Source organism: Elaeis guineensis, chromosome 7 (assembly GCF_000442705.2).
Source record: "Elaeis guineensis isolate ETL-2024a chromosome 7, EG11, whole genome shotgun sequence".
In the NCBI taxonomy this organism is placed as follows: Eukaryota; Viridiplantae; Streptophyta; class Magnoliopsida; order Arecales; family Arecaceae; genus Elaeis; species Elaeis guineensis.
In genome coordinates, this window is record NC_025999.2 from 30,446,091 (window position 1) to 30,464,252 (window position 18,162).

Sequence of the window (18,162 nt, forward strand, 5' to 3'; positions counted from 1 at the left end):
TGATCATCTATTATCTGATTGACTTTTGTTATTAAACGTACATTGCATGCACATCTATGCTAGTCTATATGGAATCTCAGAACATATAAATTCTAATATTCAATAATTTTACTATAGAATCTCCTCTCTCTTTCTTTCATTTTCAGGACTCCAAGACTATGATTTTTTTTATTTAAACTCTTTGATTGAATATCCAAAAATTAGTCCTACTGATGGCTATTAATACGATTCACGGTGAAATTGCTAATCTTATAACTGAATCTCTTTTCATGCCTAAGAGTTGCTCCCTGGGATTGGTGTTCTGCGTCCCCCTGCGTCCACATGTTTTCAGTACATGTCGAACTCCAAAATTCTGAGCTCAGATCCTCGACGGCAAAACCTGTCTAAGTCTTCTATTTTAAACCACCTGCATAAAAGAGTGTTTTTCTGAACTTCCAACAATTTTGCTTGAAGGAATAAATAGTAGCTCTGATAATTATTCATCAGTAATCTCCACGATTATACAAGTGAGAACCAAAATCTTGAGCCAACTCAACCAGTTGACAAACCGGCAACCAATTCGGAGGTTTTTTCATAATCTTGAGCCACTCCGAAACTTTGGAATTTGGGAGGAAAAGAAGCTATACAAGAACTCGAAATTAAAAGGTATAAGAGGAAGGGAAAATTGATAGAGGGGCCTGTTGCAGCTACTAAATAACACAGTCAATAAGTGGAAAAACTCAAATAAAACCGCCAACAACCATCTATTTGTACCTATCCTTGCTGCATTCAAGTGCATCAATAACCATAGAGCACCAATTATATAAAGTGGTTGAGGAATAGAAGAAAGCATGAGATTGGGCTGGTAGTATTTAATAGATTTCATTTTGCATACATTATCCTCTTGTTGCACGGTCAACCGTAACATTATGTTATGAGGTATGAGAGACAACACTAGGAATAAGTGAGGTAAGTCATGAGGCTATTCTATGGCATAAGCTAGATGTTAGCAGACACAGATGATGGCAAAATGCACTAGTTCATCATCTCTTTCAATGCGTTCCTTACATCAACACATACAGGTGATTAATTCCCATGCGTTAAGGCAAAAGCACCCCCAACATAAGCTAAACTACTAGCTGGCATCAATTGTGGAGGCGGCCACATCCATTTGATCTGCATTTGTTTCAGCAGCTTCATATTCAGAAAGGAGATCCATGAACTCATTTAACAACCGCTGGACTTTCCGATTTGATGCCATGGCTGGAAGGATGTCTTCCCTGAGGAGTTTGTGCTTCTTCATTCCCTGCAATAACACCAAGATTCATAACTTGGAAGGGAAATTAAATGGCAATTATAAAGTAGCATCAAAAAAGGGTGAAGCCAACTTAAGCAAAGGAATTATTCCAGCTTGCTAATATTCTATTGTCTCAGAAGGTTTGAGTTATACATGAAAAAAAAATAAAGCAATGATGCCAGCAGGAATAATTATTTCGCAACTGTAACCAGCAATGCAAGACAATTTAATTGACATGCAGAACTGTGTGCAGTACTTATATTCAATTTAAATTGTCTTGCAGAACAGTGTGCAGTACTTGTATTCAATTTACTTTCCCAGATAGGATCGATCTACTTGAGTCTGCTCGTGCATAAGTAATGTCGAATACATTGATCAAATTGTAAGAATAAGTAACAGAAAATATATTTAGTGATAAAGATGAATACAAAAACATAGACAAGTAGAGGTTGAGAAAGCCTCACAAGCACGTAAGGATCCCATGCTCGGTTATTTGCATCAGCAGATGCAGCCTCAGCCATTCCAGTGGGAGGGCCAAGAAAGCTCTCGCAGACTTCACGTAGGCGGGATTCATCAGCTTCTCTGTAACATAGCAAAACAAATTTTGCCCTACTCCCTTCACACTGGATTTAGATGCAGGTAATTGGGGCTTGCTTGCAACCACTGTGCCTACACCTTGCGAGTGCAGATGAAGCACATTTTATGGTTGTTTGCAGCCACAAAAACCTGCAGCTAGACTCAGTTATGGGAGAGTAGAACAGACCCAAGAAAATGGATTATCAGTGCTCACATATAGAATTACAACTTCTCAATGTCAAACATTAATTACAAAATAAAGAGGATGGCTTGGCATATTTACACATGACCAATTCCTATGCACCCATAATAGGCCGCATTCCAACAAAGCTGTACACAATTTTTGTAAGCCCTTTAGGAGTAATGTAAGTTTCAGGAGGCACATGGGATCAGAAATTCTAGTCCATCTATCACTGAGGTCTGATATAATGAATGTAAGCAAGCTATAAAACAGAATTCACAAATTTCTGGTTGCCCAAGGACTTAACTGGTCCAATAATGAAGTTGCTCGAATCAAGTATGATAGGTAACTCCCATCAGAGAGTAGACTTTGAAGGAAAAAAAAAAAAGACACAAACACTGGACAGGCTGGAATCAAATGGTTAAAGTCGAAGTACAAGGTTAACTATGTTTTCAACTTTGAGGTTAAAAATTTACAATTCTGTATAATGCTTTCAGGAAATTTTATCATTTGGTCTTATCAAATGTCTATTATCAATAATTCATTGCTCTGAATCGTTAAAAGAAAAAAAAATTGAAGAGTTTGTGTATTGCTTTCCACAAATTTAAGCTTATCAAATACCCTGTTACCCAGCAGCATTGCAATAAGTCAGGAATACTGCCTAAATCGATAAATATTCTATGAAGAATCCAATCTTCTAGTTTACCTGTTTTCTTTTTAAATTTTGAAGTCAACAGAATGCAGTGAAACAAGATACTGTCATACCATTTTATTACACAACATGCATCCTAAAAATCTGGCTGAAAATTAATTAACTCTCAATTTTAAAGATGAAAGTTAAAAACACAAGCAGCAAATTAAAATAATTCCGACTATTCAAAGCATCATTAAACCATCTACAATAGATAAATGTAAGCACACTAACCTGGCCAAAAACCGGATATAGGAGAGCAAGCACTGGCGATATTCATTAGGTGACCTCAAAGCAAGTGCCGATGCCAGCTGCGTCTCCAGATGAGCACGTGTCTGCACCCCATCATCTGTCACCCTGCAACATAAGTCCACAATAGAATTCCTAATGAATTGGTGCTCATATGAAGATTTAGAAAGTCCCAGCATCTGACACACTAAAGGAACGACAAAATGATGGAATGTTTATTTATGGCTGCTTTAAAGTTTCTTAAAATGGCCAACAATATAAAGGATGAACAAACCTGCTCCAGCTTGGCCTTCTTGCAATGAATTTGCCCACATCAACTTGCAATTTGCCCAATTCACCACTCTGAATAGAACTCAAGTTAAAGGAGCTTGCATAATTGGAAGCTGGAAAGCAATCATCAGCTATCCTTAGCCAGCACATCAGGTTCATGTCAAAAAGAAATGCATGACGAGTTGCAAGAACGACCAAGGGTGAGCCAGACCTCGAGAACCTTGCAGATATGACTCTAATTGTGCCTGACATAGAACCAGATGCAGATTATGTAAATATAATATATCTAGGATGACCATTTTCAGCAATCAAGGTACAGCATAAACATTATCAGACTAAAATCTGAAATGTTTAGATTTTTTAATATTGAAAACATATATTTTTGAAAATTCATACCAGCATCTTTTGCTGACAAATCCTCTCTTGAAGTGACCAAAGAAGCTAAAGAGTCATGCAGAACACATGTCCTGTTAAAAAGATCCCACACATATAACAATCCCCTCTTTGTGACAAGTAATAACTTCCAGCACTCATCACAATCTATAAAAACTGCTGCAGATCCCATCATCATGGCTGGCATTGCTCGTCTTCCACACTTCGTGTATATCTTATCAAATGGAAGGAAAAGATCTTTTCATTATGCTATATAACTATAAACTTCTATGGAAAAATACTAAGTAATGAGGAATTTGCATGTGATTCAGAACAGTTCACATTAATCCAACGTAAAACCAGATAGTTTAGTACCATATACACTAGATGGTATTTGCACAAAAAATTAAATAGATGCCTAAAACACTTTGTCAAAATAACTATAGTCATACAGTACTTGAATGAACGGATTAGTCATGAGGCTTGAAAATGTTCCATAAGAGGCATCATATGCTATTTCCTCACATCAATAATCAGATTTGACATGTCTGTACTACAATGGCACCAAGCTTTGGGTAATGGCTGACTTAAGCTATTGATGTAGTTAAAAAAAATAGACAACAGATTATCCAAATAAGTCTTTCACAAATCCAATACAGGCTGATTGATGTGGAAATCTACCAGTACAAGACACCAAACAATTCATGCACAATATAAGACTATGAACAACTTCCCTAAGTATATATGCACACAAGAAATCCTTAAAATATACAAAAACGGCTTATGTTTTCCCAATTTTCAATTCCAAATATAGCATCAATTAGATTTGTCTTAAAAAGCCTAAAACAAGGTAGACTTCTATAGAAGAAGATGCTTTAAAAACTTCTAAAAAAGATATCTTTTATCTGGTCTCTAAGACCTTTCAAGAAAGAATTTCAATGTTTTTCAGAATTTAAATTTTAGTTAAAATATCTCAAGTCTAAAATCTTTTGCAGGTGCATGCATCTGCATGTTAAAACAAGTGTTCATGCATGCACGAATGCATGTATGAATGTTCGTAAGCATACACATGCCTCTATGTACGAAAACTAGTTGCATAGCACATGCAGAAATTCCCATGAACCTAGTCATTCTAATTAAAGAAAATTGTAGATATAGACTGATAACAATATCTAAATCTAGATCAACATGTAACACTTAGTATGAATTAGAAAATGCTCAATTGATGCTTCTTCTGCCTACTAATTCCATGCAAATAATGTAAATGCAAAAAAAAAAAAGGGGAGATTCCTGTAAGATCATGAGACTTAATGGTTAAGGTGAAAATGCAGTAATATTTAATTCATTATGAAGAGAGTGACAAGATATTGAGTGCTAAATTAGTTGTCCTTTCTAAACTAAGAGATGCATTTAGCCAAGTTGGAGTAACAAGAATATCACAAGAAACTAAACAAAGGGCCACATATTGCTTGTAGCAAAAAAAGCCTTCTTAACTTTATTTCAGATACGATCTCAATGCATCAATGTACATCAGGTTCTCCAAGCTATGGAATGCCGTATCGGGCCGAACTGCCTGATATGGGACGTACCGAATTGGACCGACAGCTAGCCGATCCAGTTCGGACTTCTTTTTCGAAAAATCCTCTGAACCGCACCGAATCGGGCGGTTCGGCACAGTTTGAAGCCATACTGCCCAAAATCGAACGGTATGGCTCGCTTCAGCACAATTTGACGTTAAACCGAACAGTACCAACAAAGCACATAGGGGGTGGGGGGGGTGTGGGTGTTGTGGTGGGACCTAGGCTGTCAATTAATGACAACCAGGCTTCCTTTTCTCATTGAAAGCCGAGAGGCTCTCTCAGAACTCCCGAGAGGTGCTCTCAGACTTTCAACGACACGAACAACCGAAAGCCTTCAAAAAAAAATTAAAAAAAAGAAAAAAATTTCGTCAAATTACAGCACTTCTTCGAGGAGACGATGATTTTCAACCGGAAGTAAGGTAATGTATTATTCCTTTCGTAAATATTTTATTTTTTATGTTTTTGTAGCTAAAAAAAAGGATAAGAACAAAGTAAGAAGATCAGAAAAAATCATGCTAAAATTTTGTGATTTTGGTATGATTTGATCATATATGATAGATCTTTGGAAGACCTATATGATGACACTAAAATCGTTGATTTTTATTAATTATATATTTTTTAAAATATATATATTTATTCATAAAAAAATTATTAAAAAAATAAATTCAAAAAAATATAAAATCAAAGATCCAGAATCATGTTTAAAATGATTCAAGCTACTTGAATCTAACCTCAGATTTTTTTTAAATTTTTTAAATTAAAAAATATTTTTATAATTATTTAAATAATAAAAAATATAATGAAATAAAAAATTATATAAAATTAGTACTATATTTTAGCTAATTCAGAAATATTATTTTAAGTATATAACATATTTTTTTGAATTTATGAGTTTTAAAATTATTATTGAATTTTTTTTGAATTTATATATAATATTTTTTTAATATTATTAAACTGTCGTGTTTTGTTATACTTGCAAAGATGAATAAGAAGAGATTCAGAGTGTGATATTGGTTGGAATCATGGTGAAATACTCAGCTCGGTATCATTGAAAATGCAAATGGTGCAACACAGAATTCAAGGAAGGAGGGATGACTAGATTGAAGCAGCACCTGACTAATGGTTATCCTGATGTATCCATGTGTCGGAAATGCCCACAGGAGGTCCGACAGTTGATGAAGCACTTCGCTGATTCGAAAGCAGCGAAAGAAAGGACAAAGCAGAAGAGGATGAAGATGGACCGTCGAGCTGCAGAGCCACTTTTCTATCACTTTAGAGAGTCAGAAGAAACTTTCACTCTAGATGATGAGGCACAAATTGAAGCTGCCATTCAGGCGAGCTTGGATGATCAGTACCGGCAAGAGAAGATGGTCAGATATAGAGAACGATTTGGACCATCATACTGCGAATCGGGATTTGAATCAGCGACTGATGAGGAAAAATTCAAGTTCAGAAAGACTACCTCAATCAGAGAACCGGATGGGAGGAGCAGACACAGTATTTCATCTTTGTTGGGAGCTTTTGATAGTAGGAAGAGGTCCTCCAGAGATATTCCAGCAGGAGCCACCATTTATGATTTGGATCCACATACTTTTTTCAACAAAGATTCAAAGCAGCAGAGAATTGACACTATAGTGAAAAAGGATAAGAAGGATATATAACGAACTATTAGATCATGATTTCATTTCAGCCATATTCCAGTAAATGTAGCAGGCAATCCTTACTACCGATCTGCCATTTCAGCCATAGAGACAGTCGGCCAGTGTAGATCCGCTAGGACATAAGGACATCTATGGTCAGCTTTTTGACAGTAACAAGAAAGATATGTAGAGATGGATTACTTACAAGAATAAATGGTCCACATACGAACTGACAGTGATGTATGATGGTTGGACCGATCCTACTAGATAGAGCATCATTAATTTTTTTACATACTGTGATGGAAAAATATTTTTTCACAAATCAATTGATATTTCAGATAAAATGCATGATGCCGCATATACCTTTGATCTGATGGAAGAGGTGATTGATTCAGTGGATGAACAGTATATCGTGCAAGTCATCACAGATAATAGGCAACAATATAAGGCTGCCAGAGAGTTGCTGATGGAGCGGTAACCACAGATATACTGGATTCCATGTGCTGCACATTGCATTGATCTTATATTGATGGATACTGAGAAGATTCGTAAGGTACAGCAGGTAGTGAAGATTGTCCAAACTATTATTAGATTCATCTACAATCACATATGGATCCTTTCATTGATGCGGACGTATACTAAGAGAGATCTTGAGACCGGATGTCACACGATTTGCTATCAATTACATAGCACTTGATAGTCTTCTTCAGAAGAAAGCAGTCTTACGTCAGATGTTTGTCAGTATCGAGTGACAGGAGAGCAGATATGCGAGGACCGACACTGATGGAAGTCATGTGGAGAATTAATGACGAGTCAGTCATTCTGACAGCAGACTGAGAAGATAGTGAAGGCTATTAAGCCATTATACAAGATGCTTCACATCGTGGATAGTGAAAGATACCCCCAGATGGACTTCTTATATTATATGATGGAAAGGATAAAAAAACAGATCAGTGAGAATGATCCAAGACATGCTCAAAAATTCATTAACATCATTAAGCGCCGTTGGAACTATCGGATAGGTAGAGATTTACATCTAATCGATAAGCACGGATTCAAAAATATTTTAAAATATTTTTTTCTTATATTTATAAAAGTATACTTAATCAATTATGAAATTTTTCTGCAGCTTACTATTTGAATCTTTAATTTCAATATACCATTCTTGGGATAGATATGGATAACGAGCTTCTTGCTGCTCTTCGTAATATGATATATAAGATGGTGTCCGATCCAAAAATCGCATACTTATGTCTGTAAGAGTATGCTAGTTTGAAACAGATATGATTATTCAACTGAATTCGATCTGTACTCAACGATATATTTATAAATTTAATAAATATTTTTTTTACAGACGAAACAGTTTAGAGAGGGATCAAACAGCTTTAAAGCCCCATCAGCTGTCGTAAGCAAAAAGAAGATGAATCCAGATAAATTACATATCAATAATGAGTAGCATAAATTGACATCATATACCTAATAATATCATGAAATTTGATATGTAATTTTGCTTTTGCAGCTGGATGGTGGATTCATTTTGGAATATTTGCAGAATATTTGAGAGGTTTAGCTGTTCGCATTCTTTCCCAGACAGTCTCTACTAGTGGCTATGAGCGTAATTGATCGACTTTCGTCTTTATCCACGACAAATACAGAAATCGTCTGACACAAGAGTACCTCAATGATCTTATATATGTTCACTATAATTTGAAGTTGAGGCTAAAATACATTCAGGAGAAAGTACAACTGAAGTACACTGATCTGACACTAGATAATTATGCTGACGAGGATGACGATCCGATCATCGAATGACTTGCAGATCAGCAGCAGGAGTCAGAGCTTGATGAGTCGGGATCCCCTCCACAATCAGTCAGTATGGTAGCTAGAGAGATCAGGATGGATCCAGGACAATGGGCAGAAAGAAATATTTCACATAAAGTTCCAACTGATCAGCCACAGTCTGAGAGGACATAAAGGACTCATTCATCACATGACTCGATGTCCGATACATCCTTACAGAGATTTGAGCGAGAAATATTTAGACGAGGACGGTCAGCAACAAAATATCCATCCTCCCAATCATAGAAAACTCAATCACAGAGGGGCATACGAGAAAAATGAAAGACAGTTGCACGTGTACCACTCTCAAGAGTACAGAAGCTATCTGACTTAGATTCGGAGATTAAAGAAAGTGATGATGGTACTAGTAGTCATAGATCTGATGATCAGAGAGACATTGAAGGATAGAAGACCACTGCTTATGAAACAGCTGCAGGATGATATTCGATTCACCGGTGTCCCAATTCACACATGCCATACAAGATAAGGACCATGATAGACGAGTCGATAGAGACCGTGGAGAGCCGATTTCATATAAACGATGGACTCTTAGAGATCGTCCAGCACACGATGCAGCTGCAGATGATCTTGTACGTGGAGTAGGATCTACGGATGTATCTGGATCATCCTCGCATTATCGATCCTATTACCCACAGCCACCTTATGATCCATATAGATATGGTGCATCCGAGGTATCTTCTAGTGATTATTATCCTATGCAGCCTGGAGCATCTTACGAATCAGATTTTGCTACCGACATATTTGAATGGACTCCACAACCATGCCATCATCCCAAAAGATACTTCTCAAAGTCGGAGTTTGAGTGAGGAATCTGAGATGTCTTATAATCCAAAGAGAATGTCTTATCGGATAAATATTCAGGAGTACAGTGCTTCTTGATTAGAGGGATAGACTAATATTCCTCCAGATTATGTCGATGATTGAGATATCTATAAGCATCACAGATACTCGACGAGAAATTAGATATAGAACAGATCTTGAAGTTAGTATATCATTCTTTGTATTTTGTACTTTAAAAGTTTAGATATATTTTAATGCACATTTATATATTTTCTTTTTAATTTTAGGATGATAGAGTTGTAATATAATGTAAATAAATATATATTTGAAATTTTGGATCAAAATTCTCTGTACCGCTATCGAACTCAAAAATTGAACCCAAATATATTAATAATATGCAATATAATGTAATTTTGGGGTTATAATTATGAATTAATAATTTGGAGATCTAAAAAAATGAAACAAAACAATAAAAAAAAAATTGTATCGATACTGAATCGATACGCCAGAACATATCGTATGTTGGTACGGTACGGTACCGATATCATACCATACCGACCCAACATCAGTACGGGTATCAGCATTGGTACCGCGATCCTTGCTCCAAGCTTTATCAAAGCCTGTTGTATGAAGGTCATATCTATAGCTTAGATGGTTGAACATGATAGGCTTTGACCAAGGCCTCGAGGCCTGGAATCATATTACAGGCTTAGCAGTGTGTGATTTCAATCACTATACTGGCCTTCATGTACACCACAACCATCACCAGATTGGCTCATTCCACTGCGTTTTCATGTCATTGATGGAAATAGAAAGTGGGATGCCAAGATAGATAAGTGGCCAAGTTCATCATGAGATAAATTTTATTATTGAGTGGATGGGAGTTGTTTCGAGCACCCTATGAACATCACTTTAGCAAGGAAGGGAAATACGATATAGTGAGAAGACAGAGAGACTTGACTGTTTGATCACTTGATATCTAGCATATCATCTTGAGACCGTAAGAATCTGTAATTCCAATATCTAAGCCAATAGATCAATTGAGCCGGAATTAAGCATGGAATTTGATGGCCTTGGCTTGATATACAGGGTTCATGCATGGATTGGAATCCAATACGGAGATAAATCCATATTTGATATGAATAGTCCAAATAAATGTGGAAAAGAGTAAATATTTGGCATCTGTCAAGAGAGTGGAGAGGAGTTATCTCGCAATATAGCTGTGAAGTCTGGAAAGTTTGGGCCCCAAAGGAGAAGAGAAAAACCTTTAACGAGGATCAAGCAAAACAAATAGGAAGGCTATGAGGCTAACAAATTGGGAAGTAGAAAAGCAACTGACAGAGGACTGCATGTAGATAAGTTTACAACGACTTCCTGCAAGAATTCCAATCCACCGGAGGTATTGCTTTTGGGTAATTTATGTAGACTGTGAATTTCCTTAAGATTCCTGGTGGAATAAATTCGCAAACTTCCAAGGAAACCAAAAGAGATTAACTCCGGACATTTTGGGTTCCAAAAGGTGGAAAATGTTCCCTCTTCTGTATACTTGTTAGAACATTAGGATATATCTCAAATTGCTAGGCGAAGGAAGAACAAAAACTGGTGAACATATATTATGTACGAGCAAATATGAGGATGATGAGCAGAGTCTGTGATAAAACATATCAAATGTACCATAAGCATTACACTAATAGAAAATATCAGGTGTCCACAATTGTGTTAACTGGAGTTCAGACAAGAGACAATCTCAGCAAATAGGGTATTTGACATTCAGGTCAAACGGAGCAAAAAAGGAACCGAAAGCCTGAAATTAACTTGGATGCCATTAATGAAAAAACATGAAAAAACTTTTCACTCAGAGGTAAGTGTCAAGAATAACAATCAATATAGTGGAAGTCACAATACATGGTATGACATGTCATCATCAGAGCACATTTTTTGTAGAAGAACATCATGGTAACCATAATTACACTATTTGCCTACAAAAGATCAATGTAGGTCATTGCTACTATTATCTAACAAGTTTAGGAATAGTAAATATGCCAAGCAATTGGGCTTTAAGAGAATGTCAACTAATTGGCAAACATTAAATAAGATTTGTTAGTGTAAGGTAGCATAGTAAAATCTAACTACAAAATTGATGGAATAAATCTCCATAAAGCAATTTCTGAAATTCAGATGGCAACATAAGCAGATAATCAATTATAATCTTTAGTTAAGTTTATAGGAAGTCGACTAAAATTTTATGATAAGCATGAGTTATAAATGTCAACTATATTAACTCATCCAAAATATAATTGCATTTTGAGTCATCGTTTTACCCTTTCTTGAAGTCAGTAATATAAATATATAATCATACCTCTCTGGTTCATCGGTTCCTTTTTTCGGTTACAAATTTGTAATTTAAACTTTCCTCTCCCTAAATAAATTGTGCTTGCTTGGATATTATGGATATAATCTTTTTTGTTCATCTGAAATACTAGTCCACAGGCACATGGAAAAAACATAATGAAACAAAGGATCTGAAATTATGAATAATCCTGAATAGAAGTTCACATGTCATGGATATTATCAAAACACCCAAACAACTCCAGTAATAGAGGGCTTGAAAAGAGATATGATCTGTAAAAGATAAGAATGGATAAGGTAATTAAACAACACTATATAACTTTTCTGATTTTTACAATAATGCACAGCAGTCTCCTTTACCTGTAGAAGAAAGAGACTGCATTTATCTGCAAATGTGTTGCACATGCGCATATTCCTGTTACTAGCTTAAAATCCTCCCATATATAGCATGAAAACTTTTGATCCTAACATATGTCGTCAGAATGGGTTTCATGAAGTCACATGCTCAGCACATGACTGGAGCCGGACATGGAGACTTTACATCATTTACTAACATGATGCAACTTCTTCGGCCCTACCAGTTTTCCACTCCCCACCTCTACCATTCACTCTCAGGTCTAAGAAATTCATCTCACTTATTTCAGTTTTCACTCTATGGCAGAAAACAAGATTGTTTTAAAAGTATGACTTCACGACTGCTACAGTGGTCACTGTAATGCTTGTGGCCTGAAAACAGTATGCTAAGCACCATAGTGGTGCTATATCACGCTTGAGTATGAAGTAGCCCAAAAATCAGGCATAAGCCTACTACCATAGCAGCCACTATGCTACAGGTTCAAAGTGGGTCAACTATTTCATTGCGGGCTGGACCATTTTCCTGTTGAGTGATTCATCAATCAGCTGGTTCAATAGGTTGGGTAAAGCAAGGGCCAGTTTAATTATTTCATTCCCCAATAGAATGGGACACTTCATATCTCTAATCTTATTTTTCATTCACTCAATCAAAACATCAGATGAAATTGCATATTTCCACTGCTAATAGTTTCAATATACAAACTTATATCAGACTGGTAATACCTAAGGTTCACCACCCACAACCACTTGGGCAATTTGACTACCTTTGGTATCAAAAGATTTTCAAGAGGATATTTGACCCATTAAAAATGACTAGAAACAATACAATCATATTGTATGCCTAAAAGTCCAGTTTGTCTTAATGCACTTCATGTGAAACTAATCTCATGCCATCAAGAAACATCCATCCTGCACTTTTCCCGTTCTTCAGTAAATTATAGTTAAAAATATTCATGGTCCAATAAATGCTACTTAAAGCATAAACCATATATTTAGAGTTTAAAATGTTGTATAACTTCAATAACATTCCATCTAGCATAGGGATTGCAAAAGTACCTGCAGGCAGCCATCCTCGCAACCAACAGCCCAAAAATTGGCATTCCCAGCCAAGACAGTTACTTTTCCAGACATACGATCAGACCAAAGAATTTGAGTTCCAATGGTGCAGGTTATTTCAGTTTCCTTCATAAAAAAGGCATTTCCAACACCAATTACGTCATGCACAGACCTTTCTATGGGCTTAGCTTCCAAGCAAAGTGGTAAGCTGTCATCATTATCTTTCTTACTAAATACACGAATAGAAAGAGCATTGCAAGAAGCCAGAGTATTTGGCATGCATATTGACCCTGAATATTCTATATTCAACCTTCCATCATTGCTAGCAGAGGCTGGTGCTTTCTCAATAACAAGACTTTCATTAATGTTAGCCCTTGCAGTAACACCAGAACGCTCCTTTGAGCCACAACTGTTGCACTTGCCAGGATCAAAGCTTCCACTTAAAGGTCTCTTAAAGGAAGCTTCCCTTGTTCCACCATCAGCAAAAGCCACTCCACGATCATCCTTCTGTTGATCCAAGGCTAAGGAAGAAAAATCCACCTGCTGCACCTGCGCCACACCAGAGATATTTTCCTGATGGGCAGTAACTCCAAGTGCTTCTGGAATTATTCGTTTTCGTCCATCAGGACGCCGGTATTCTCTCTGCTTTACAGGACTGGTAACCCTGGCAGATGCAATTTTATTTAAACCATCACCACTGGCTATTCCATTTTTCTTTCCATCTTCCAGTTGGGCTTCAGGAGCCTTTGGAATAGACTGAATGATGATTGGGTTTGCAATATCAGCAGAGGACTTCCCAGGAATCTGATTTTGTTGAATATTAGAGGCACCTTTCTTGTTAGCTGATTTCTTTGCAGACACTGCCTCTAGCAATAACTGCGCCGGGCTTTCAGCTAAGTTTGCTTGCCTTCCTCTGACATCACCATATCGACTTCTCTTCAACTCATCCAGCTCAGCATCAGTTAACCTATGCCCCAGCTCCTTCACTTCAAAATGGAAAGTAGCAACTGTTCCATCCAAGGAGCACGCAAAAAGTGCATACCCATCCGGACTCCTGTTTCAGAAAAGGTAAATTTTAGGATTTACGGCAATAATCAGATACATAAAAAGTCAACAAATGGAGTATCATGATTCTCAACTAGATAGAGACATTTACCATGATAAATCAACAACACTCTGTGTGAAAAAATGCTTGGCGACAAATAGAGGACGGGCACTTGCTGTTGTCCATACAGTTATAGTGCGATCCTGACTTCCAATAGCAATGACATTGTATGGTTGTAGCTCTTTTGCTGTAGTCTTAGAGGCTCCATTGGTCCATCCAGCAGGTGCAGCCTTGGACTCCTGACTGGTAGAGAAATGCTTCCGAAACATAGAATGGTTGAATTTTACTACAACAACAGGGGCATTGTGGCCTAGAAAGTCGAAAGTAGCAGACCATTCACCTCTTTCTAGCACAGGTGCTGAGTGTCTAGGTTTTTGAAAGCCATGGGTGGTAGTGATAAAATGGCCACAAGGTGACCACCCAAGTCGCCTGAAAAATGTCGAACCGAGCTGAAAAGTGCCAGTTTTATGTAAGTATCTGATTACATAAAAAAAAGAGATAAAAAGAAAGTATATATTTCATCACATACAGATTTTGCCCAGTGCCCTTCTGTTCTATGAGCAAGGCTCCAGTCGCTAGTGCGCCATATGATGACAGACTTGTCATCTGACTGACTCGCTATAAATGAACCAATAGGATCCCAAGCAACCCCTTTAACCAAGCTAGAGTGCCCTCTCAAGACAGCAGTGCACATGCCATTAGTCATGTTCCAGATGTGAACAGTATTATCCAAACTGCCGCTGGCCAATGTCAAGTCATCTGGAGACCAATTAAGATCCACCTACTTCATGCATTGAGAAAAATAAAAACTCCTCTGTTAGACATATTCAATCCAAGGTTAAAGAAAGAAAAATTTGAAAGTCAACAAGCTTCCTCAGCTGCAGCAAAACAAAGCTAATATCAAGAGAAGTGCAAGCAGGTAATTACCACATCTGCAGTATGACCCCTTAAAGTCATGATGACTTTCCAATTCTCTACATCTGGAGGCTCTCCACTGCCGAATTCAGTCGTGCCTGACCCAGGTTTTCTCTCATGAATAAGAATGACCTGATCATCAGACCCAGAAGCAAGATAACGGCCATGCTTAGCCCACCTAACACAATTTACTGATCCAAAGTGATCACGAAGAGTTGCCAATAATCTTTGGGTTGAATGGTCGTTGTCTGAGTCCTTCCCCACTGATTTCATGTTCCATATTCGAACCTACATAAACAATATGCCACCAGATGAACAACATATAAACGTTCTAACATATGTTGCAAAAACAAGTGTGAAATGTAACATCAGTCCAGCAGCTATTCACTCAATAGGTTATTCTGCAGTGCTATTCAAGATAACCATAAACATGACCACAAGATCGTTGTTCGTTTAGAGACAATATTCCTCGAATATGACTAATTTCAGCTACAAAGAAGTGGACAGAAATGGTATACTACCATGAATGCATGTTGGGAAAATGGAAACAGGTTTAAGCAAAAAGAGCTAAAAAAATAAAAAAAGGTCACTGGTGACTAATATGAAGATATCCATCACATCTGTTGATTTGTCATCATCAAATTACATATTGTTTATGTATGTCATCAAGATGTTAAGAATTTAAATCACATTCCACTACAAATGCATATATGACATATCAATTGTCCAAAAAAGATTTTTTTTTAAAAAATTAAAACTAGTTGACCTATAAAGTTAACCACAGATAGAATTTAAAGGCATGTACTAGAGGCAATTGAGTAATGCAAACTTCCTGAAAACAAGTGCCTACCAAGAATTATATCAAGAATGAAATTTGAACACAATCCGTCAAATTTCATAGATAAATTATCATATCCGCAGTCTACCAGACTTAACTGAAGACAAAATAGAGAGTGTCATTGCTCTGAAAACCAGCAAATTAATTAAACCAAGAAGAATAGTACTCGAGTGCGCTACTGTCAAATCCATCATCGAGGTACTAAAGGGAACCGGAATAATAGCTTGAACATGACTATAATCGACGATATTACTTCAAATTGAGAATAATCAAAAACAGATTCGACATAAAAATACCTCACCTTGTGATCTCCCCCACCAGTTGCGAACCTGAGACCGCCCGCTTGGATGTCAATGGAGAAGATCTGCACCCCCTCATGACGAATCCAACTGGGCTTCTCCGTGATCATCTTCTCTTTTTCTTTCTTCCACCGGTTCAATTGGACCTCCAATGCCTTAACTACCTCCACTCTCTCAATTAAAGGAAGAAATCGGCAAATCCATCGCCAGAGACCCAAAACCCTAGGTGGACTCCAGAGCAAAACCCTAATAAGAGCTCAGAGGAGAGCAGAGACCGAGAAGGAAGTAAAAGGGGCGGTGTGAGGAATCAAAACCCTAGAGATAAAGGGAAAGGTTTTTGGGTAAGATTGGCAGCGAAATGTCTCCCAGCTCGCAGCAAGAAAGAAAGAATTCGGTGATCATATTAGAGAGATAATTAATTTAAAAATTCGGGTGCAAAATCTTGATTTATAGGGCCAAACTAAAGGGGGTTTCTCTTTCTATGCACACGTTTTATATAAGTTGGATGACATTAGCCGTCCGATCATAATAATATTTTTATAATAAATAAATATGATGGGATGGATGCACGCACAGTGTTACTCGTCTATTGGTCTTTTACTATGCAAATTTCATTTAAAAAAAAAAAAACTTCAAGGATTCCATCCGTGAGAAGGGAAAATGGCAGATCCTAAAATGATACGGCATTAGTCAGGTGCGTCAATTGGCTATGCCTTTTTTTTTTTTTTTTTTTTTTTTTTTTTTTTTTTTTTTTTTTTTTTTTTTTTTTTTTTTTTTTTTTTTTAATATCAAATAATTCAATCATATAATTGTTCGAACACAAACATCCAAAACAACTCGCAATGCATCGGACAAAATAGAGGCACAGATACTAAATAACAATGCATTTTAAAAAATAAATAAATAAATATATTAAAATATAGTTAGTATAAGAAATTTTACAATATAAAAAAATATAAAAATAAAATGATCATATATTTTTCTGTAAGAATAAAAGGTTAGATGTATGTCCTAAAAATTAATTATTGATAAATATATTATATAATTTTAAGATATAAATTTATATTTATAAAATTTTATTAATTAATAAAAAATATTTTTATTTTCAATCAATTGGACCTCCACTGCCTTATCTACCTCCACCCTCTCAATTCAAGGAAGAAATCGGCAAATCCATCGCTAGAGACCCAAAACCCTAGGTGGACTCCAGAGCAAAACCCTAATAAGAGCTCAGAGGAGAGCAGAGACCGAGAAGGAAGTAAAAGGGGCGGTGTGAGGAATCAAAACCCTAGAGGTAAAGGGAAAGGTTTTTGGGTAAGATTGGCAGCGAAATATCTCCCAGCTCGCAGCAAGAAAGAAAGAATTCGGTGATCATATTAGAGAGATAATTAATTTAAAAATTCGGGTGCAAAATCTTGATTTATAGGGCCAAACTAAAGGGGGTTTCTCTCTCTATGCACACGTTTTATATAAGTTGGATGACATTATCCATCCGATCATAATAATATTTTTATAATAAATAAATATGATGGGATGGATGCATGCATAGTGTTACTCGTCTATTGGTCTTCTACTATGCAAATTTCATTTAAAAAAAAAAACCTCAAAGATTCCATCCGTGAGAAGGGAAAATGGCAGATCCCTAAAATGATACAGCATTAGTCAGGTGCATCTATTGGCTATGCCCTTTTCTTTTTTTTTTATAAAAAATATCAAGTAATTCATTTATATAATTGTTCGAGCACAAACATCCAAAAAGCCTACAATGCAT

The 18,162-nt window shown here is 36.6% G+C and overlaps 1 protein-coding gene across 3 annotated transcripts; it reads right to left on the reverse strand.

Moving 5' to 3' along the window:
- Positions 1 to 845: 845 nt before the first annotated feature.
- LOC105061384 (protein HIRA) lies at positions 846 to 16,752 on the reverse strand. Of its 3 annotated transcripts, none has more exons than XM_010945407.4 (10): positions 16,394 to 16,752; positions 15,267 to 15,542; positions 14,869 to 15,120; positions 14,391 to 14,788; positions 13,235 to 14,288; positions 3,640 to 3,850; positions 3,248 to 3,488; positions 2,959 to 3,081; positions 1,741 to 1,858; positions 846 to 1,285 (listed from the first exon to the last, which is right to left on the reverse strand). In XM_010945407.4, the coding sequence occupies exons 1-10, from the start codon at positions 16,499 to 16,501 to the stop codon at positions 1,115 to 1,117; spliced, it is 2,952 nt and encodes a 983-aa protein (XP_010943709.2). In that variant the 5' UTR covers positions 16,502 to 16,752; the 3' UTR covers positions 846 to 1,114. The 3 variants fall into 3 exon arrangements, with proteins under 3 accessions (XP_010943709.2, XP_029116617.2, XP_010943711.2); XM_029260784.2 differs by having other exon boundaries at positions 16,389 to 16,526; XM_010945409.4 differs by lacking the exon at positions 16,394 to 16,752 and having other exon boundaries at positions 14,869 to 15,123; positions 15,267 to 15,456.
- Positions 16,753 to 18,162: the final 1,410 nt, after the last annotated feature.